The sequence below is a fragment of the Chiloscyllium plagiosum genome, unplaced genomic scaffold, assembly GCF_037043375.1.
Source record: "Chiloscyllium plagiosum isolate Xiang-an unplaced genomic scaffold, Cpla_swu_hap1 HiC_scaffold_26, whole genome shotgun sequence".
NCBI lineage: Eukaryota > Metazoa > Chordata > Chondrichthyes > Orectolobiformes > Hemiscylliidae > Chiloscyllium > Chiloscyllium plagiosum.
Genome location: NW_028270164.1, coordinates 19799720 through 19822115, shown reverse-complemented (window position 1 = coordinate 19822115; position 22396 = coordinate 19799720). Strand labels below are relative to the sequence as shown.

The following is a 22396-nucleotide window of genomic DNA, read 5'->3' as shown; positions in this document are numbered from 1 at the left end:
TCTTAGTTTTTCCTTCTTCTCTCTCTCTTTGCTTAGCTAAGAACCTTCTCTCCCTTTCGATATCTTCTAAGTCCATTTGCCTCAATTGTAATTTAAGCTTTTCTAACTCTACTGCACTTGTCTGTTTCTCTGACACACCTAAATGCTTGACTTACAATTTCAGCTTTCCTTTTGTCCCCGGTTAGACCCAATTCTAAGCTATTTGCTAATTCTAAAAGTATGTCCTTCTTCTGTCTTTCTAAACTTGGCAAATTTGAGAAGCATCTTCAAATGCCAGAACCTCTCTAGCAATCTTAAATGCCATTTCTCTTCACATTTAATTTAATCAACTACAAGTTAATTGTGGTTGGTTAAATTGTCTTACCTACGTTTTATTTAAAGATCTAGGACACTAATTGGCAAGTGTTGAAATCTGCTGGGATCTTTTGTACCCCAAATCTGTTCAAATCTGCCCAAATTTCAAACTGGATCTAACTAAACCTGTCCAAATCATCAACCTGAGCTTCAAATCTGTTATGACACGGTGGTGAAACTTTCTGTTAATTAAACCAAACACCCAGAAAAGCTCACCTCACCTCGTAATCTGTTAAAATATGAGTGACACAGAGCTCCTAAATTCCACTATTTAAAGAAAACATATCAATTTATTCTTTAACTCAAAAAGTGAATTGTCACAAAGCTAGCCACTTTTTTTCCTAAAAGCTGTTCCTTGGCTTAAGAATACTCTGTCCTTGATTTTTTTCAGAGGGGTAATAAACCGGGCCAGTATCCGATCAGTCTGGTTTGGTACACAGGTGAAAAGGATTTTGAATAGCCTTTTGTTTATATGTAAACAGGCGAGACTTCAGGCCAAAGTAGTCATGTTTTAGAAGTGATCTGTATAGGGAAAAGGGAAAGGTCAGCTACCTACCTGAGCTGAACAGTTTTAGTTCAATCTTGACCTGGTTGGAAGTTCAACAGGAAGCTGTGTGGAAACTCTCTCTCTCTCTTTCTGCCCTTCAACTTCAACCTGTAAGCATGTGTTCCATTTCTACTGTTTTTTAAAGGGAGTTTTCTTATTGGGACTGTTGTGTAGATTTGGAACAGCATAATTAAGTCCAGTTGGATAGGTTGAGTTCTGAACGGGTTCTTTATTCTGTTCTTTGTGTTTCATTGTGTAATTTTGTGAATACATTTTTGTCTGTTTTAACATCTAGTAGTCAACCTAGCTAACTTAATCCGGGTAATGTTCACTGTACACTTACCGAAACAAATTGCAAAGTTATGGTCTGGAGTTGCCTGCTTAAGAAGGTTTTGAGTGGTCTGGTCTAGTCCATAACATAACACTAAAACAACAACTATTTACAACTCTAAGCCTCCTTTCTCTTAACCGCTTGTTATCTGCCTCCAACTCTTTTGGCCACTGTTGGAATATTGCGTGCAATTCTGGTCTCCTTCCTATTGGAAAGATGTTGTGAAACTTGAAAGGGTTCAGAAAAGATTTACAAGGATGTTGATAGGGTTGGAGGATTTGAGCTATAGGGAGAGGCTGAACAGGCTGAGGCTGTTTTCCCTGGAGCGTCAGAGGCTGAGGGGTGACCTTATAGAGGTTTACAAAATTATGAGGGGCATGGATAGGGTAAATAGACAAAGTCTTTTCCTTGGGGTGGGGGAGTCCAGAACTAGAGGGCATAGATTTAGGGTGAGAGGAGAAATATATAAAAGAGACCTAAGGGGCAATGTTTTCATGCAGAGGGTGGTACATGTATGGAATGAGCTACCAGAGGAAGTGGTTGAGGCTGGTACAATTGCAACATTTAAAAGGCATTTGGATGGGTATATGAATAGGAAGGGTTTGGAGGGATATGGGCCAGGTGCTGGCAGGTGGGACTAGATTGAGTTGGGATATCTGGTCAGCATGGATGGGTTGGACCGAAGGGTATGTTTTCATGCTGTACATACCTATGACTCTATAATATACTGTTCCAATAACCACCCATATTAAAATTACATCAACTTAATTTCAAAATACAGCGTGTTTTGCTGGCAGTTACTCTGGTGATGGCAGTTGGTCTCACTCTAACTGTCAAAATGTCTGCTTCTTTATATCCCCAGTATCAGATCATCTCATTGGTTTGATGTTGGCAAAACAATACATTCAAAATCGATTGGTTTTTACTATCTTTGGGTATAATGTAAACTTATGGGTTCAATTTGACTTGTTGTAAAAATAGCAATCAAAACACAGGTATTTGTTTCACAGCCAAATGTTACGTACTTTCAATTTTCCAGTACATTGTGACAATGCCTGCAAGCTCTCAGTGCAAAACAGCTTTCACTCTCTCTTAAATGTACAGTACACGCCTTCAACTTCATAACATTAAGAAATTCTCCCTGTGTTTACCCCATCCAGTCCTGTTAGAATGGGTTCTTATGAGAACACCCACCCCCATTCTTCTAAACTTCAATGAATATCATCCTAACTGATACAGCAAGACTCCTCTACTCCAATCCTCTTGCAATGAAGGTCAACATATCATTTGCTTTCATCACCGTCTGCTCTAACTGCATGATTATGTTCAGTGATTGGTGTGTCAGGACAACCAGGTCTCTTTGCTCCTACCCTTCTCTCAATCAATTGCCATTCAGATAATCTGACTTCCTGATTTTACGACCAAAGTTGACAATTTCACATTTATCCACTTTATACTTCATTTGTCATGCATTTGTCCACTCACTCAACTTGTCCAAATCCTATTGAAGCATCTCCTAACCCTCCTCCTTGTTCCAAAAAGTTAACCATTCATTTTTGATTAAATTAGATTACTTACAGTGTGGAAACAGGCCCTTCGGCCCAACAAGCCGAGTTCATTCCTCAAACTCCCACAAGTATAGGTCCATTCCTCAAAAGAGCTATCAAACAAGAACTTGAAAACATAGTGATATTTGCAGTGTTTGTCTGTTTGTATGATTCAACATAATTTAAAATAAGTTAAATTTAACAATCTATTAAAACTAACCATTAGGTTAGTGCACAGAAGCAAGATATTTTTTCTTTATTCTTTAAAGGAATCTGGGTGTTCCTGGCAAAGACCAGAACTGGTTACCCATTCTTTATTGCTATTGAAATGCGTAGCTTGCTTGGTCATTTCAGTAGGCAGTTACAAGTCAATCACATTACATGTAGACCAGACTGATGTCAGATTTCCTTCCCTAAATAATACTAGTGAACCAGATTGGCTTTTATAATAGTCAACAATGCTTTCATGAGATCTGCACTTTTGTTTTAACATTCCAGATCTATTAATTGAATTCAAATTCAAGAATCTGCCATGGTGGGATATAAACTCATATCTTCAGAGTATTAGTTTGGGTATCTAGATTATAAGTCTGTCGGCAACAACATTACAATACCACTTCTCTTTAGCATATCAGTTCCACAAAGCAGTACAATATTGCATTCTCACTGTTGTAAAGAAAGGAACAGATTACTGGTCTCCTCCATGATTTTATTTATGTATGACTTGCAGCTTCATTGTGGGAGCTTGGTGACTGCAAACGGGATTTTGTTCCTTAAGGAAGGCTCAACATTTTATCTGGAATAAATACTACATTTTAGGATATAATTTTTGTACTTTCACATTACTACAGTCAAACTGGGTAATTTAAACTCAAATGTATAGTTACCTGATACATGAGGAGTAGTGCAACAAACTTTCCATTGCCTCACCCTGGTATTCAAACAGGTAACTTGTGTTGCATAACTATTTGCAACATTGTATTCAACCAGGCTGTGGGTTTCTGAAATGAAGCTAAACTTGACACATAAAACCATTCACTGTATTACTATTGCTTTGTGTTAACCTTTGATCTTTTGTTGTGGCTGCGTCTGAGATCCAAGTTGTTCAAGGTGCGCCCTAATTGGGTTTCAGATGTCATGAATTGTTTTTATAAATAGTAAACAAAACAAAGATTGGTCGACACTGTTGCTGCGCCTGTGATATCATAATTTCATTAAGCCAATCGTACTCTGCTGGCTCAGTTATGTTAATCAGATAGATGACAACTGTGGCGACAAACTGGGGAGCCTTGTTTGCAGTGCTATGGTGCTTGGTCACGAACTTCTGGGTGTGTATATTTGGTCACAAAGCCACTTGCAAGTGAGATATGAAAATGGTGAACTTGTGCAGTGATAACTGACAGGCAGTTTTTAATGACTGTAACCTTTTGAGGCTGACTGTCTAGAGGAGCATTGGAGGCATTCATAAACAAAAATCTCTTCTGACTGAGAACAGAGCCCGAAGGAAACTGATGCTAACGTATCTGTCACTGTCTCAGGTCACGGTCTTCCAGTGCAGCAAACGCAGCACAGACTGCCATGTTAGATTTTGCCTTCTGACCCACACCAGTGATGCTTAACTAAGTGTTAACCATTACAATGCAAGTCACTGTCTTACAAGATGGAAGGCTGCCATCAAGTGGATAGCAATACTGTTTATACAATATATAAGGACATACTTTAACATTTTGTATATTTGTTCATGAATTGTGATGAAAACCAGCTATTCCAGTTACTTATTCGTGTTTTTTTCCTTGATTTCTGAATGATGGTAGATGTTTGTCACTAATAAATAAGCGAATGACATTTACCTGTGTGCATGATTGCATTTTAAAATTTGCATCCTTGATTTTAACTCCTCAATGGTTTTAGTCTTCCTTATTTTGTAATCTCCTGTAGCTTCAAATACTCAGAGATACTTACACTCATCAAGTTTGGCACTCTTGAGGACATCAAATTTAATTTCTCCACTACTGATAGTTGTGTCTTCTGCATTCAAGACCCTAAACTCTAGACTTTTCTCTTTAATCTCCATTTCTGCTTCCTCCTTAATGACATTCCTTGAAATGTGTCAAATTGACCAAATATTTGGCTGCATCTGCTCTAATATTGCATTTATGTGAAATAAAAGCAGCAAGTGCTGGAGATAATCAGCAGTTGTAGCGTTTCAGATCTCCAGCTTTCGCAGTATTTTGCTTTTGCTGTTTAAATGTGTCTTGGTTTCATTTTTCTATATAATGTTCCTGAGAAGTGTCTATAACATTGTGCTTTGTTGAAGGTGCTATATACAGGAAAATTGTGAAATAAAGAGAACACATACGACTAAAACAATATTTTCATAGTCTGCACAATGTTGTTTTCGTGATACCATAAGACATAGAATTGGAAGTAGGTTATTCAGCCCTTTGAATCTGCGTCGTCATTCAATGAGACCATGGCTGATCCTCAACTTGAGTTTCCTGCCTTTTCCGTGTAACCCTCGATTGCCTTACTTATCAAACATCTATCTCGGCCTTGAATATATTTAACGATCCACCTTTGACAGCTCTGTGTGGTAAAAAATTGCACATATTCTCTTTGAGAGCAGAAATCGCTCCTAGTCTAATGTTTTAAAAGTGTGAAGTGTAGTGCTTTCCAAAATTTTGCCATGATAGCAAAAGTAAACCAGGGGAAAGATAAAAGAAAAGGAACGAGTGCATTTGATGAAACGATACGTTTTGAATCTCTAACAGTATATCCAAGCTGCTCTGTGGAAGAAGCAATTTTCCCCTGGACAAACATCAGCCTCAGCACCTGAAGGGAGCAGATGGATCAGATTGCCACTGGCCTGAGGTCGTGTGTGCTGATTGACAGGGAGGCGGACCGATAGGCAGCGAGAAGAGGCGGAGAAAGCTGCCGATTGGCGGGAGTTGTTGCTAGGGGCGGGACGTCCGGTGGGGCTGTGCAGTGGGGAGGGTGTCAGTTTGTTGTTGGTGTTTTGAACCTGCGAGGTTACGCGATGGTGTTTTTGATATTGTATTCACATTTGTTTATTTATTAACGGACTTAAATTTGAAGGTTGACCGGGTTAAAAGGAGGAAAAGGTGAACAATGGGGGCAGTGGCTGGGTTGTTGCTGCTCTCCGTGTTTGCGGTGTTTGATTTCCAGGGCAGGCTCTCGGCTGCAGCAGCAGCGGCGGCGGCGGCGCTCGGGGAGCAGCTGCTCAGCAACAGCAACGGCCACGGGCTGCACAAGAGGAGCACCTCCACCTCCACCTCCACCAACTGCCAAGAGTGGCAGGGGTTCCAGAGGAATCTAACAGCCCACACCCACAAGGTGAGTCACAGTATGTCCAGAAACCGAAAATGCTGCAAAAGCTCAGCAGGTCCATCGGCATCTTTGCAGAGGGAGGCAAAAGTGAGGACCGCAGATGCTGGAGATCAGGGTCGAGATGAGAGTGGTGCTGGAAAAGCGCAGCAAGTCAGGCAGCGTCTGAGGGGTGCTTTTCCAGAACCACTCTAATCTGTGGAGAGAGAGAGAGCAGAGTTAATATTTCGGGTCCACTAACCCTTCTTCCGCCTTCTCTTTAAAAAAAAATAAATTGCAATAATCCATGTATCTCAATCCGTTAAAGTTGCTCATCAGACAGTCTCCTTTCTTCCTCTTACCTGAGCGGGTTGTGTCAGTGTTTTGTACTGTAACTATAACAGAATATGCCCAAGACTCATTTTCCACCTTTTCTCCCCAAACACCAAAAGTGTTTTTTTTTAATTTAATCATTATATGTGAGCCAGATTTATTGTCCATCCCCGATTGCCTTTGAGAAGGAAGTGGTGAGCCGCCTTCTTGAAGTGCTTGCCTTAACTTGGAGTACAGAAACAGGCGCAGTGCTGCTCACAGGAAGGGGGAAACGTAAAGCGTGTCAGTGTAGTTTTAAAAATAGCGCTCCGTGCATCAGAATTTGTAAACATCTTTACTGCCATCTTTGCCCAAAGCAGGCCTTAAAAAAAAACTCGATGAATGTAATTTTCAAACGACAAGTCAAGATTTTAATTGGTATCTCCGAGCTTTCAAATCCAACCCTTTTGCTATATTTTGATTAGGCGTTTTGGATTTTCTCAAACCACTGTTATTGGGAACCTGCCGTCCAAGTTTGGGAGGGATGTTATTGGAGTTTCATTTTCATTTTAAAAATGATAATTAAACATCCACTCTCATGGCTGGTTTATGACTGAAAAATAAAACTATAATCACGATAGCAGAAATTTAAGTGACTGATTAGACGGTTGAAACAGTATGTTTGTGAAGCTTTAGGAATGTGCTGGTAAATTTAGATTGTGAATTAAAACTCTTAAATTTTCAGAATTAGTTAAGCTCCATCAAGCAGTATTAAAAGTGTTACTTTTTTTGTTTTGGATTTAATAGCTTGAAAAACATCACTTAAATGTTATCTGCATTGATTAAAACTTTGAAGAAAGTGAAAATATATAGGGGAAACTTATTGTCTGTGTTTGATAGCTTCCCTTCATGAGTTATGCTGCAATTTTGATACATTCACAAAACAGTTTTAAATTTGTATGTAAGTAGGAGTATAACATTTCATGTCCTGTTTCTGGTTGGGTATCTCATCTCCAGTAGTGAAGTGCTAGAAAGTGGGATGAGTGCAGATTTAGAGTATTTTTGTTGGTGCAGGTTTGAAGAGCTGAAGGGCCTCATCTGTACTCTGATTCTACAGTGCACTGTGTTCATAATCCAGTTGCTGTTTATCTAATTTATGTAGCTGAACACATGTTCATCATCTTGAACTGCCTTCAATCCTTCCTTTTTGAAATTCTTAATATTTTTAGCTTACCATTTCTGCTTGCTTCTACGAGAGATGCTGTCACAATTATTTGCACTTAGCTTTGTGTTACAAGTAGTAATTATGTTTGTTCTAATTTTAACAAACGAAATGAATGCATTTCTGAAGTGCTGTCAGTACCCACTTGTTAACCTGCTTCTAGTTGATGCTGGTGCTTTAATGTTGGCACTGATGGCATACAATAATCAAAAATATGTAGGAGGTGGAAACTGTAATTGGAATAGTTTCAAAGCCCATGATATCAAATGTTTAGTCAGAACTAGCTTTAAATTTTGAGATCAACTTTTGTTTGAATAAGTGAGTTTGGCTATTCCCTTAATTTCCCTTTCAAAGTGTAGGAAATATAAAATCATAAATTGGCAGATGATGATTCTTTAATGCTTAATGTGTAACTTAACTCAATACAGTTTAGCTCAATCTCTGGACAATTTCTCTTGGGTTTTTTAAATCAAATCATACTTACCCATGATTAATCTACCAATTCTGAACATTCCTGGATGCTATGGCCAATTCACCTAACCTGCACATCCTTTGGACTGTAAGAGGAAACCTGACCACCTAGAGGAAATCCATGCACACACTGGGCAAATGTGCATACTCCACATAGACAGCCACCCAAAGCTGGAAATGAACCCAGGTCTCTGGTGCTGTGAGGCAGCACTGAGTCACCATGTTGCCCAATTTTATTAATTCACAGGATGTGGGCCAGTAACTACTGCTTAGTCTTTGTTGTTTTGAGAATTTGGTGATGGGCTCCCTCCTTGTACATTTGCAGCACTTGGTATATAGTTACTTCCACAGTGCTGTGAGAAAGGAAATTCCAGGATTTTGACCCAGTTACAGTGAAAGAATGGTGATGATGGTGTTCTCATGTTTTTGCTGCCATTGTCCTTGTAGATAGAAATCATGGATTTGGAAGATGCCTTTTAAGGAAGCTTGGTAAGTGGTGCAGTGCACCATATAGATGTTGTTCAATGCTGCAGTGCTGCCTCAGTGGTGGAGGGAGTGAATATTGAAGGTGTTAGATGGGGTACCAGTCAGCTGCATGGTAATGAGTTTCTTGAATGTTGTGGAGTTGCACCTATCTGGACAAGTGGAAGGTATTCAATTCCTAATGGAGAGTTTTTGCCTGAAACATTGATTTTCCTGCTCCTCTGATGCTGCCTGACCTGCTGTGCTTTTCCAGACAATATTCAGTCACACACCTGACTTGCCTTATAAATGGTGGGCAGATTTTGAGGAGTCAGAGAGTGAGTTATTGCAGAATTTCTAGTCTCTGATCAGCTATTACATCCACCGTATTAATTTGACTGGTCTAGTTCAGTGTTTGATCAATTTAACCCCTAAGAGGTTTGTAGTCAAAGATTCAGTGAAAGTAAGGCCGTTAACTGTCAAAAGATGATGTTTGCATCCTCTCATTGGAGATGTTCATTGCTGGTACTTGTGCGTTGCAAATGGTAGTTGCCAGTTGTTCAGGCCTTGCTGCATTTGGACTTGGACTGCTTCAGTATCCGAGGAGTCATGAATGGGGCTGAAGGTTGTGCAGTCATTTTTATATTTGTTCATGGAATGTGGGTGTTGCTGGCTATGCCAGCATTTATTGCCCATTTGTAATTGCACTGTAGAAGGTAGTGTTGAGCTGCCTTCTTGAATCACTGCAGTCCTTCAATTCTTGGCAAACATCCCCACCTCTGACCTTCTTGAGGGAAGGCCGTTGATTAAGCAAATGAAGATGGTTGTACCTCGGATACTACTCTGAGGGACTCTTTGTCAGCTCTTGTATCGCAGTGGCAGCTTCCCTATTTATAGAACAGGAGGCCTAGGAGTCCCAGCTGCTGCAAAGGGGTATAATAACAGGTTGATTTTGAAATATCCAGCCTGAGCAACTCCTGCAGTGATGTTCTGTGGCTAAGACAATTAACCTCCAACAATCACAACCATGATCCTTTGTACTTGCTGTGACTGTAACCATTGGAAAGATTTTTTCCCCTTTCTCTTTTTCACTCCAGTTTTGATTTCAGTTTCAATCATTTCAGCTATACTCTTGCATTTCAATCATTTCAGCTATAAATTGGTATGTGGTGGTAAGCCATTGGAAATTTTTTTTCTGTAACGACAGTGTAAGCTATTCAAGGCTTTAAAAATTAAATTCTTAATGTATCTGTGATTCTTGAACGTAAATATTTATGCCTTTTAATTGAGTTTGTTACTCTATTGGAATATTTGCTAAATTATAAGTTTGTGATTTTCACTGCAAGGGAAATTGATCACAATTTAAGGTTGTGGTTCAGATTTCTATTGTGATACTATTACATTTAATGTTCTGGAGATCCAAATTCACATCCCACAATGGCAGATGTTGAAGTTTGAATATATTAAAAAAATTCTAGAATTGAGAATCTGCTGATGACCACAAAACCATTGCCGGTTGTCAGCAAAACCCATGTGGCTCAATGATGTTCTTCAGGGAAGGAAATCTGCCATCTCTGCCTAGTCTGGCCTACATGTGAGTCCAGATCCACAGAAATGTGGTTGATTCTCAACTACCCTCTGACAGGCAAACCACATAGTTCAAGGGGAGCTATGGGCGGGCAACAAATGCTGGCCAGCCAGCAATGTCCATGTCCAACATGTGAATAAAACAATGTATCTGAACCTTTGATCACCATATGAATGAAAGGCAGCATTGATTGAATGTATTTGGCATGTTCATAAGAAGGAGAAAGTGAGGTCTGCAGATGCTGGAGATCAGAGCTGGAAATGTGTTGCTGGAAAAGCGCAGCAGGTCAGGCAGCATCCAGGGAACAGGAGAATCAACGTTTCGGGCATAAGCCCTTCTTCAGGAATGAGGAAAGTTTGTCCAGCAGGCTAAGATAAAAGGTAGGGAGGAGGGGCGTCGGAAATGTGATAGGTGGAAAGAGGTCAAGGTGAGGGTGAAAGGTCAGACTGGGGTGGGGGCGGAGAAGTCGGGAAGAAGATTGCAGGTTAGGAAGGCGGTGCTGAATTCGATGGATTTGACTGAGACAGGGTGGGGGGAGGGGAAATGAGGAAACTGGTGAAATCCGAGTTCATCCCTTGTGGTTGGAGGGTTCCTAGGCGGAAGATGAGGCGTTCTTCCTCCAACCGTCGTTTTGTTGTGGTCTGACGATGGAGGAGTCCAAAGACCTGCATATCCTTGGTGGAGTGGGAGGGGGAATTGAAATGTTGAGCTACAGGGTGGTTGGGTTGGTTGGTCCGGGTGTCCCAGAGGTGTTCTCTGAAACGCTCCGCAAGTAGCTCCCCCACCCCTCTCACCCACTCCAACCTCTCACCCTCGGAACGCGCAGCCCTCCACTCAATCTGTTGCAACCCCAACCTCACTATCAAACCAGCAGACAAGGGAGGCGCGGTAGTAGTTTGGCGCACCGACCTCTACACCGCTGAGGCCAAACGCCAGCTCGCAGATAACTCCTCCTACTGCCCCCTTGACCATGACCCCACCCCCCACCACCAGACCGTCCATAACCTCATCACCTCGGGGGATCTCCCATCCACCGCCTCCAACCTCATAGTCCCACAACCCCGCACCTCCCGCTTCTACCTCCTGCCCAAAATCCACAAACCTGACTGCCCCGGCCGACCCATTGTCTCCGCCTGCTCCTGCCCCACCGAACTCATCTCCGCATACCTTGACACGGTCCTGTCCCCCTTAGTCCAAGAAGTCCCCACCTACGTTCGGGACACCACCCATGCCCTCCACCTGCTCCATGATTTTCGCTTCCCTGGTCCCCAACGCCTTATTTTCACCATGGACATCCAGTCCCTGTACACCTCCATCCCCCATCACGAAGGACTCAAAGCCCTCCGCTTCTTTCTTTCCCGCCGTACCGACCAGTACCCTTCCACTGACACCCTCCTTCGACTGACTGAACTGGTCCTCACCCTGAACAACTTCTCTTTCCAATCCTCCCACTTCCTCCAAACGAAAGGAGTAGCCATGGGCACCCGCATGGGCCCCAGCTATGCCTGCCTCTTCGTAGGATATGTGAAACAATCCATCTTCTGCAACTACACTGGCCCAATCCCCCACCTTTTCCTCCGCTACATCGATGACTGTATCGGCACCGCCTCGTGCTCCCACGAGGAGGTTGAACAGTTCATCCACTTCACCAACACCTTCCACCCCGACCTCAAATTCACCTGGACAGTCTCAGATTCCTCCCTCCCCTTCCTCGACCTTTCTATTTCTATCTCAGGCGACCGAATCAACACGGACATCTACTACAAACCGACCGACTCCCACAGCTACCTGGACTACACCTCCTCCCATCCTGCCCCCTGTAAAAACGCCATCCCATTCTCCCAATTCCTTCGACTCCGCCGCATCTGCTCCCAGGAGGACCAGTTCCAAAAACGCACAACCCAGATGGCCTCCTTCTTCAAGGACTGCAATTTCCCCCCCCGACATGGTCGACGATGCCGTCCACCGCATCTCTTCCACTTCCCGCTCCTCCGCCCTTGAGCCCCGCCCCTCCAACCGCCACCAGGACAGAACCCCACTGGTCCTCACCTACCACCCCACCAATATCCATGTACAGCGCATCATCCGCCGTCATTTCCGCTACCTCCAAACGGACCCCACCACCAAGGATATATTTCCTTCCCCTCCCCTATCAGCATTCCGTAAAGACCACTCCCTCCGTGACTCCCTCGTCAGATCCACACCCCCCACCAACCCAACCTCCACTCCTGGCACCTTCCCCTGCAACCGCAGGAGGTGCAAAACTTGCGCCCACACCTCCCCCATCACCTCCCTCCAAGGCCCCAAAGGAAACTTCGATATCCGCCACAGATTCACCTGCACCTCCACACACATCATCTATTGCATCCTCTGCACCCGATGTGGCCTCCTCTATATTGGGGAGACAGGCCGGCTACTTGCGGAGCGTTTCAGAGAACACCTCTGGGACACCCGGACCAACCAACCCAACCACCCTGTAGCTCAACATTTCAATTCCCCCTCCCACTCCACCAAGGATATGCAGGTCTTTGGACTCCTCCATCGTCAGACCACAACAAATCGACGGTTGGAGGAAGAATGCCTCATCTTCCGCCTAGGAACCCTCCAACCACAAGGGATGAACTCGGATTTCACCAGTTTCCTCATTTCCCCTCCCCCCACCCTGTCTCAGTCAAATCCATCGAATTCAGCACCACCTTCCTAACCTGCAATCTTCTTCCCGACCTCTCCGCCCCCACCCCAGTCTGGCCTTTCACCCTCACCTTAACCTCTTTCCACCTATCACATGTTCATAAGAACACAACAAGGAGCAGGAGTAGGCCATCTGGCTCTTTGAGCCTGCTCTGCTATTCAATAAGATCATGGCTGATCATTTCGTGGACTCAGCTCCACTTACCTGCTCTTTCACTGTATCCCTTAATTCTTTGATTGTTCAAAAAAAAAATCTGAAGAAGGGCTTATGCCCGAAACGTCGATTCTCCTGTTCCCTGGATGCTGCCTGACCTGCTGCGCTTTTCCAGCAACACATTTTTAGCTCTGATCTGCAGACCTCACTTTCTCCTCAAAAAAAAATCTATCTTAGCTTTAAAAACACTTACTGAACTAGCATCAACCACTACATTGGGCAAGGAATTCCATAGAGTAACAACTCCCTGGGTGAAGAAGTTCCTTCTCCATTCTGTCCTAAATCTGCTCCCTGTAATCTTGAGGCTATGCCTTCTTGTCCTAGTTTCACCTGCCAGTGGAAACATCCTCTGACTTCCATCTTATGTTTCTATAGGAACACCCCCCCCCCCCCATCATTCTTGTGAATTCCAGTGAATATAATCCCCATTTACTCAGTCTCTCCTCTCAACTCCGGAATCAACCTAGTGAACCTCCTCTGCCCCCCCCCTCCAGTGGCAGTTCATCCTTTCTCAAGTAAGGAAACCAAAACTGCATGCAGTACTCCAGGTGTGGCTTCACTAGCACCCTGTACAGCTGCAATGTAATCTCCCTGCTTTTAAACTCGATCTCTTTAGCAATGAAGGACGAAATTCCATTTGCCTTCCTAATTACTTGTACCTGCAGGCCAATCTTCCTTCTGTGATTCATGCACAAGGACCCTCTGGTCCCTTTGCATAGCAGCATGCTGTAACATTTTACCATTCAAGTAAAAGTCCTTTTTACTGTTACTCCTACCAAAATGGATGACGTCACACTTATTAACATTGTCTTCCATCTGCCATTCCTATGCCCAATGTATCTATAGTCCTCTGCAAAGTTTCACAGTCCTCTGCACACTTTGCTCTACAACCCATCTTAGTGTCATCTGCAAACTTTGACATACTACACATGGTCCACAACTCTAAACCGTCTATAGACATTGTGAGTAATTGCAGTCCTAACATTGATCCCTGAAGCACACCACTAGTCACTGATTGCTAACCGGATGACTTTTGAGGAATAGATAACAGAATTACTTGTACAGTTATTTTGGTATTGATAGTTACAGTAATGTAACTTGATATAGTGACTTAAGTCAGTAGTTTATAAATCACTAAGCAGAATAAACACGGTTTTCAAAATTGTAACCGAATAATATTTGTTGGGTTCGGCTAAACAGTGCGATAAAATTCCTGTCACGTAGCTTTTAGCTGGGCTTGTTTTAAACTGAGTAACAAATGTGTACATTTTGATGTATCTCCTTAATACTTGAATGCAAGTAGTGGATTTACTGCTGCGTTGAAGCAGTTGGATCTTTCTCTGTGTACTACTTCAAAAAGTTGTCAGCTCACTATCTGACTCACTGGATGTCTTCTTTCACCTGTTTGATGTTTCTTCGTTTTTAGACCTAATGGTTTGTTTTTACTACTTTTTCTTATCACTTTTCTCTGTCAAATTCCTAAAACATTTTAAATTCATAGCTTTACCATCATATGAAGTTGATTTCAAACTTGTGAACTTTTCCCCACAGAGTTTATGCTAAAATAGTAGTATCGCCTTCAGTAACAAATCTTGTGGGATTGAATTACCTGAGGCTGCAGCTTTTGTTGTGTCCTGAGCCTGGTGATCACAATGTCTCTTTGCTTTCTAAACATTTGCACTATTGGATTTGAATTATGGAGAAGCTATTTGACCTTGAAGGTTATTCATTGCAGTTTGTATCAACACTGGAGGATATTCCACAGAACGCTATTGAATCCACCCTATAAATGAAGTTGTCTGCAAAGGTTAAACAATTGAGTGCAGCTCTTTCACAAGTGAAGAATGCATTTGCAATTATGCATTACCTTTTCATACCTGCAAGTATTCCCAAATGGCAATTAAGCAGTGGGATTTTGCTTTTGAAATTAGATCACTATACGTAAAGTGAATGAATGACTAGATAGACAGATCTTTTTCTCCGTACTGGCTGAAGGAAGACTGTTGGTTAGGACACCAGGAAGACTTCTGAACTACTAGAACAGATACGTAACTTAGTATTTCATGTGAAAAACATTCCTTCAAGCTGCGTGCAAGTGCCAATCTAATTTACGTACATTGCCCTCATGGAAATTCTGACTCTGAGATATAGGAGTGGTATCAAGTGAACTAATCTGATACTTGTAAACATAATTACTAAATTAGTGTGTAGTACTTTAGTTAAGCAATTCCACTTTGTCCCATTATTTCATTTGTGTGTTGCACCTATTCAGCAACAGAATTTTATAATGCATCAGTCTTATCTTCACATACCAGGCTACCAAGAAATGGTGCCAGTGTTTGTTTGATTATTCAAGGAGAAAGTGAGGTCTGCAGATGCTGGAGATCAGAGCTGAAAATGTGTCGCTGGAACAGCGCACAGGTTAGGAAGCATCCAGGGAACAGGAGAATCGACGTTTCGGGCATAAGCCTTTCTTCAGGAAAGCATGGGCATAAGCCCTTCCTGAAGAAGGGCTTATGCCCGAAACGTCGATTCTCCTGTTCCCTGGATGCTGCCTGACCTGCTGCGCTGTTCCAGCGACACATTTTCAGCTTTGTTTGATTATTGACTTATTGCTGTGTCATTCATATTCTGAGGTGCAAAGAATTCCGTAAAGAGAGCTTGATAGCTGCTAAGTGAGAATTCCAGTTGTGATAGCTGATTGTTCTTGTTCCTAGTACTAGGTCATAACTTTGTTTTCCCAGTTGTGATGGTTTGTATAATATACAGTAGTTCTGGTAAATTTGGATAAAACAGAAAATGCTGAAAATGTGGGTTATCCAGCATCTGTGGAGAGCACAGTTAATGTTTTATTTCCTGTTCCTACCATTTCCAGTATGTTTTTTCTTGTATGTTTTTTGTTAATTATTCAATACACCTGCTCAGAATTCACCTGCTAAACAGATTAAGCTCACTTCTCTGACAGTTGATCTCCATCTGTTTGTTTTTAATAACAAAATGTTGAAGTAGGTATATTTATAGAAGATATTCTGAACCAGGAGGCCCAAGTTCAAGTCCCATCTGCTTAAGAAGTGTGTAATAAAATCTTTGAACAGTTGATTTAAAAATATCTGAGGAATTCTTTGACTCTAGCGGCACAAAAATATTCAGAAGATTGTGTATGAACTAACCTGTTCATTTTATATGTCTATTTATATTTGGAATTGGTCACTGGTCAATTTAGAGAAGCACTGGTACTGAAGTGGTGAAATATTTTTGAATCTCTGAGCATGGAAAGAGGCCATTTGGCCTATCGAGGTGTGTTCTAGAATATCTGAATAGTCTCACTCCTATGCACATAGTCCACATTCCAGCAAAATCTTTGCCTTCAAATAATGGGATTAGAAGAGTTATGTTGAGGACCCTCAAAGTGTTAAGTGTACCTGATGGAATGCTACTTTAATCTTCTTTTTTAAGGGTTAATATTAGTAGCTTCTTGAATATAAGTGTAACTTTCTGGTTTTTAGCTGGAATATAGAGGTAAAGGTTATGCTGCAATTGCATATAGTTCTAGTTAGACCATGTAAAGTGTTGTAACCCTGGTAGAGACTAGGAACTGTTTTTATTTGAAATCTGAAAACCTAATTACTTCTGGAAAGAATCAGACTGCAAGGTTGATTTGTTTAAAACCAAAAATAATTGTGCTAGAATCAATAAAGATGAACAATAATAATTGCAATAACTTAATCAGTTGGTAAAGGTATTAAAAGTATAATTAGCATAGTAATAATTACTGTAAACTGAACTTAAATGTCTTCCTACATTCATTTGATTTCAATCCCGAGCAATTGCAGTGAGATCCTTCTGCTCCTTGCTAACAGCATTCTTGAACCCCAATGATTGCAGCAGTTCAGTAAGGTGTCTCACTATCACCTTCAAGGACAATAAATTGCTGGCCTGCTATGTGATTTCCGCATGCTGTGAAAAAATAAGAACAAACCCCTCCAGTCTGCTAATACACTTTCTTTTTAAACTTCTTCCTTTCTTAAATGTTTCAGTTGTAATTAACGTTTTGAGTTATAAAAACTGAGGTAATATTTCATGTCTGTGACCTTGCATCAACCCTGAAACATTATCGCTCGCTCTTTCTCTCGCTCTCCCCACCCCGCCCCCCCCCCCCCCCCCCCCCCCCAACCTCCCTACAAAGGTGTTGCTAAGACTTCTGCAATTTACCAGCACTTTCTATTTGTGTTCACTTCTTCCTATTAGCCACAATCTTTACTGAAAACAGTGACAGTTGTCATTTGTCCAGTATGTTTTATTTTTAATAAATTGATTACACTTTTTACTCCAACTCAATTTAAGGTTATTGTTTGTAAATCTTTTCACATGACTTAGAGTTTTGTGAAGATAAATTTCATGACTGTAGGTCTAGATTTCATGGCGAGTGGCAGTGACAGCATTCACTTCTGACCTCTAAGGTTGCTACAAAGATGTACTTTGTGGAGTGGATTTTCTCTTTTCCTGGTGCAAAGTTGAGTGAGATCTCCAGGCATCCAGCTAAGTGCTATCATTAATCAGAGTTTGCAACCAATTGCATTCATGTGTTCTCATAGTCATGAAACTAGGAAGTTAAACATGCTGTCCTTCATTTTTTTAATTACATTTTGAAGAGGAGAAATAAGACAAATGCATGTAGTAAAGGTAGAAGCTGTAATGTCAAGCTTTTCCAATTTCAAAAAAAGTGAAATTTTTGAACATAATTGAGAAATTTGTTGTTCCAAAGGTGTGAAATTATGATTTCAGGGTTACTGAGGTTCATAAGTAATTATGAACTTGTGTTTTAAAGATCTAGTTAATTGTAAGGACACCTCCAATAAGACTAACAGCATAAAGGAACTGTAATGACTGCTGACCAGGGTGGGGCCAGGGAATGCTTTTCAACAGTGCACTGTACGGAGAGGTGTACATTCACTGAGAGCAGCATTTCAATTTCTGTAACGGAAATAGAAATTGCTGGAAAAACACACCAAATCTGGCTGTGTCTGTAGAGTGTGAATCGATAAAGCGTTCTGCTGGAAAAAGCAGAGTAGGTCAGGCAGCATCCGAGAAGCAAGAGAATCTAGGTCTTTAGTTTTACTGAAGGGTCCTGCCTGAAACGTCATCTCTCCTGCTCCTCTTATGTTTTCTGACCTGCTGTGCTTTTTCCAGCGTAATGCTTTTCGACTCTGGCTTTCCAGCATCTGCAGTCTTTACTATCTCCTCTCTGGAGGGAAGGCAGAGTTAACATTTTGGGTCCAGTGACCCTTCAGAACTGACTGTAGCTAGGAAAAGGTTGGTGTATAAACACTAAAGATTGGGGTGGGGGAGGAAGGGAGGGGAGAGGGAAGGAGTGAACGATGTGTGGAGATGGAGCCCAGAGAGAACGAAACATTGGGCAGACAAAGGACAGCTTGGGAAAATTAATGGCTTCCAATGGGAATAATTAGTAGCTGACAGTCATAGACTCGTAGAGCTGCACAGCATGGAAACAGACCCTTCAGTCCAAATCATCCATGCCTACCAGATATCCTAACTCAATCTAATCCCATTTGCCAGCACTTGGCCCATATCCCTCTAAACCCTTCCTCTTCATATACCCATCCAGATGCTTTTTAAATGCTGCAATTGTACCAGCCGCCACCTTTGCTGTGAGTCATGAACTATTTTCTTAAACATTTTTCATTGTTTCTCAACTATCTTTTCCACTAAAGTCCTTTTCCAGTTCACAAGGACACTGGTCCCAGTACAGTCCAAGTGAACAGTGCGTAATATGTGGTAGCAGCCCATGTGAGGACAAGCCCTAATATGTAGGGGTTGGGGTACAGACATGGGACAAGCTGTTCAGCCCCTAAAACTATTGAGCTCTGTATTGAGTTCAGAAAACTGTGGGTTCCCAAGTGGGAAGTGAGATGTGGTTCTTCCAGCTTGCACTGAGCTTTGCTGAAGAACTGCAGCAATCCCAAGACATAGATGTTGGCCAGTAAACAGTGATATGTTGAGATGGCAAGCAATCAGATGCTTAGGGTCATTTTTGCAGACATAAAGAAGATGGTCTGCAAAGTGGTTTTTACAACTTCCATGCACCACCTTCAGTTTCCATTTTTAACTGTACACATGTGAAACCCAGAAATTCTAGTCAGTTTCCTGAAAAGGAATGACTGAGAACGCATCACTGTTTTGTCATCATTACTCTGTCAAAATCTGAACCTTGGTGTTGGAGACTGTGGATGAGGAGGGAGGAGATAAAAAAACTTATCATTTTCAACTCTTGTGTTTGCATTGGAAGAGGATAAGTTATTAAAAGTGATTCAGGACTGGTAATGAGTGATCGTCCTTTCAGAATGCTGAGAAAAGGAGAAGATGATGTTTTTCATGCCATCAGGCTGAAGGTTGTGCAAATAACAGTGTGAACTACTGAATCAGGAGGAAGACAAGCTGAGTACAAGAATAAGCTATTGTAGTTCTGGGAAGGGGATGTTTCTTTTTCCCTTATCTTGCAATGATCCAATAAATTTCATTCATTATGGATTATGCAAAAGATTTTTGGGAAAAAAGTTTGGATGTACACTTCGGACAGAACTGTTTTGGAATCCTATTGGAACCTCAGTATGAATGATCAGTTTTGAAATAAGTGGACTAAGCATGAAAATCAGCAATAAGTAGAACATAATTATCAGAGGCTGCGTTCTGATCTCAGTCATGTTGATTCTAATGCCCTGCATCTCTTGGTGATGGGAGATTTATTTGTTCTTGTGATCTCCCACACACTCTTCTCAATGTCAGTTGGACTGTTGAGTACTGACATCAAATGAATGGAGAGGTGATGCTTCCTTGGTTAGCGGCTGTCTTATTATAGTCACCTGGAGCATTTGTTTGCCCCTTTGCCACTATTGGCAAGTCTTGATTCATTCTGTCCAGCTCAGGCAGGCCTTATATTAGAAAGGCTGCAAGGAAAAAGCAAAAATTTGCATTTCTAGCCCTGCTCCTTCCGTACCCAATGGATTGCACTTAATTTGTGGCTGGTTGAGAGTCCCCACAGCAGCTTATGGCATACACATTGTTGCAAAAATTCTTTGTTAGTGTCTTAGATACATTGTATGCAATAACTAATTTTGTTGATTGACTAAATTTGGCTGGATGTTTGCTTGACTTCACAGTAGACTGAACACTAATTTAGTCCTGCTACATACCATAACTTTGCCAGAATTAGTCATAAGATGGGACCTAGCTATGCTGATAAACTGTAGCAAATTTTGGTTCATGAACTAAATTCACTGTATTATTTTGATATTAAAATAGTCATGGTGTGAGATACTGATCGGTTATAACAAGATGACATTGGATTTGTGACTTTGAAAATGTGTCATTGGTGTAAAATCAAGTTGTGAAATATGATGAATTAATGCACTACTTGATAGAAAAAATCTATTACTTTACAATTATTGCCTTAGTCAAGCCTACTACAGTGTATAATCAATTACTCTTGTGTTGTCATATTTGTAACTGAATGTGTCCTTTGTAATAAGTGCTTAAATATGATTTCTGATTTCTTCCTCCCACCCCTCCTTCCAGTATGAGTTTCTGGATTTGAGTGGATCAGTCACGTTAGCATGGGTTGGAGATGGAACTGGTGTAAGTATGATGTGAATTTTTTTTTATTATTGCTGTTGAACTGATGAGTTTTTAAAATTTTTAAGGTTTGCAGTCATACATCAACAAAGTTTAATATTGCATTAATTCTTCAAAATAAAATGTTGTTATGGACTAGACCAGACCACTTAAAACATTTTTAAGCAGGCAGCCCCAGACCATCACTTTGCAATTTGTTTCGATAAGTGTACGGTGAAAATTATCCAGACAAAAATTTATTTACAACTTTACACAATGAAACACAAAGAACAGAATAAAGAACCCCTACAGAATTCAACCTATCCAACTAGACTTAAATATGCTGTTCTGAATACACACAACAGTCCCAATAAGCAAACTCACTTTTAAAAAACAGGCTAAATGGAACACATGCTTTCAGGTTGAAGTTGAAAGGCTGAAAAGAGAGAGACATTCCATACAGCTCCCTGTTGAACTTCCAAGCTCAAGACTGAACTAAAAACTGCTCAGCTCAGGTCAGCTGGAGAGCTGACCGCTCCCCTCTCTTTATTCAGGCCACTTCTAAAGTATAACCATTTTGGCCTGAAGTCCCATCCTTTTACATATAAACAGAAGGCCTTTCAAATTCCTTTTCATCTCTGTACCAAACCAGATTGATCAGGTATATTGCCCCTCTGATAAAAATCAAGTTCAGAGACTCCTTGAGCCAAGGAACAGCTTTTAGAAAAAAAGGTGACTAGCTCTGAGACAAAAGGAATAATTGCTGAAAGCTGGGGCCAATTATATTGAAGAATATGAAGTATGTTTGATGTTAAACTGATTCTGTGTACTGTGCAAGTAGGTTTTCTGGGGTGCAACTTAAATTTGGTGTAAAATTGAAGATTTTTTAAAATACATATTGCATCAATAAATTGGTTAACACTGCCTTTCAGAATTCAGGAGAATTATGTGTGTTAAAGTCTTCCTGTTCTCATTTAAATAGTATATTTTAACCAGATTTGTTTACTATTATTCTAAAAAGAAGCAAGTTTTAAGCCAATCACAGTCAATCTTGATTAGGTCTCCCAAATTGCATGGAGTCTGCAGTCTAGTTTTTTACCATTATAATAAACTGGACTCGATTACTACCTTTATAAACAACAGAAATTTTGTCTCCTGAGAAAATATTGTGCCAGAATTAGTGTCAGTGCAGTTGGGTTCTATAATCACCAGTGCAGACATTTCTAGAAGCTGTGCCAATAATTAGCAGGTTTCATTTGTGGATTCTTTTAATTGCTACTGTCTGGTTATTGGAACTCCTTGATGATTTGCTTGATATACTCATTCTATAGCTCAAATAAAAATGGTCAGAATTCTTTCTGCAGATTTTTAGTGCAACTGTCTTGCTGGTACTTGTGTCTGTGCACAAATAATTGAGGACAGGATCAGGCTTGTTCGCTTTCTACAAATAGACTGCAGACATTCATTGTGTAAGCTCTTGCATAATCGTGAGGTACTGAAAGTTAGCTTGTTTATAAGAATCTTTAGAAGAGGAGGCAGAAAAAGAAACGTTATTCAAGTATAGTGATATGAGTTTAGTAAAGCCAATTAATAAATGATGTTACTTTTTGTAAATAAGGTATTACTGACCAGGAGTATTGAGTCTTCAGATTTCCCAAAAATATTTACAGTAGATAGGCTAGACTTTCTTAGTTTTGTACTACT

The 22396-nt window shown here is 41.0% G+C and overlaps 1 protein-coding gene across 1 annotated transcript in view; it reads left to right on the top strand.

Moving 5' to 3' along the window:
• The first annotated feature begins 5777 nt into the window (after nucleotides 1-5777).
• The window catches only part of LOC122563138 (sortilin-like), an 80524-nt gene continuing 63905 nt past the window's right edge, over nucleotides 5778-22396 (top strand). The window contains exons 1-2 of the mRNA XM_043716597.2: nucleotides 5778-6133; nucleotides 20657-20716. Coding sequence (XP_043572532.2) covers nucleotides 5909-6133; nucleotides 20657-20716 — 285 coding nt within the window. The 5' untranslated portion in view covers nucleotides 5778-5908. The remainder of the gene's footprint in view (nucleotides 6134-20656; nucleotides 20717-22396) is intronic.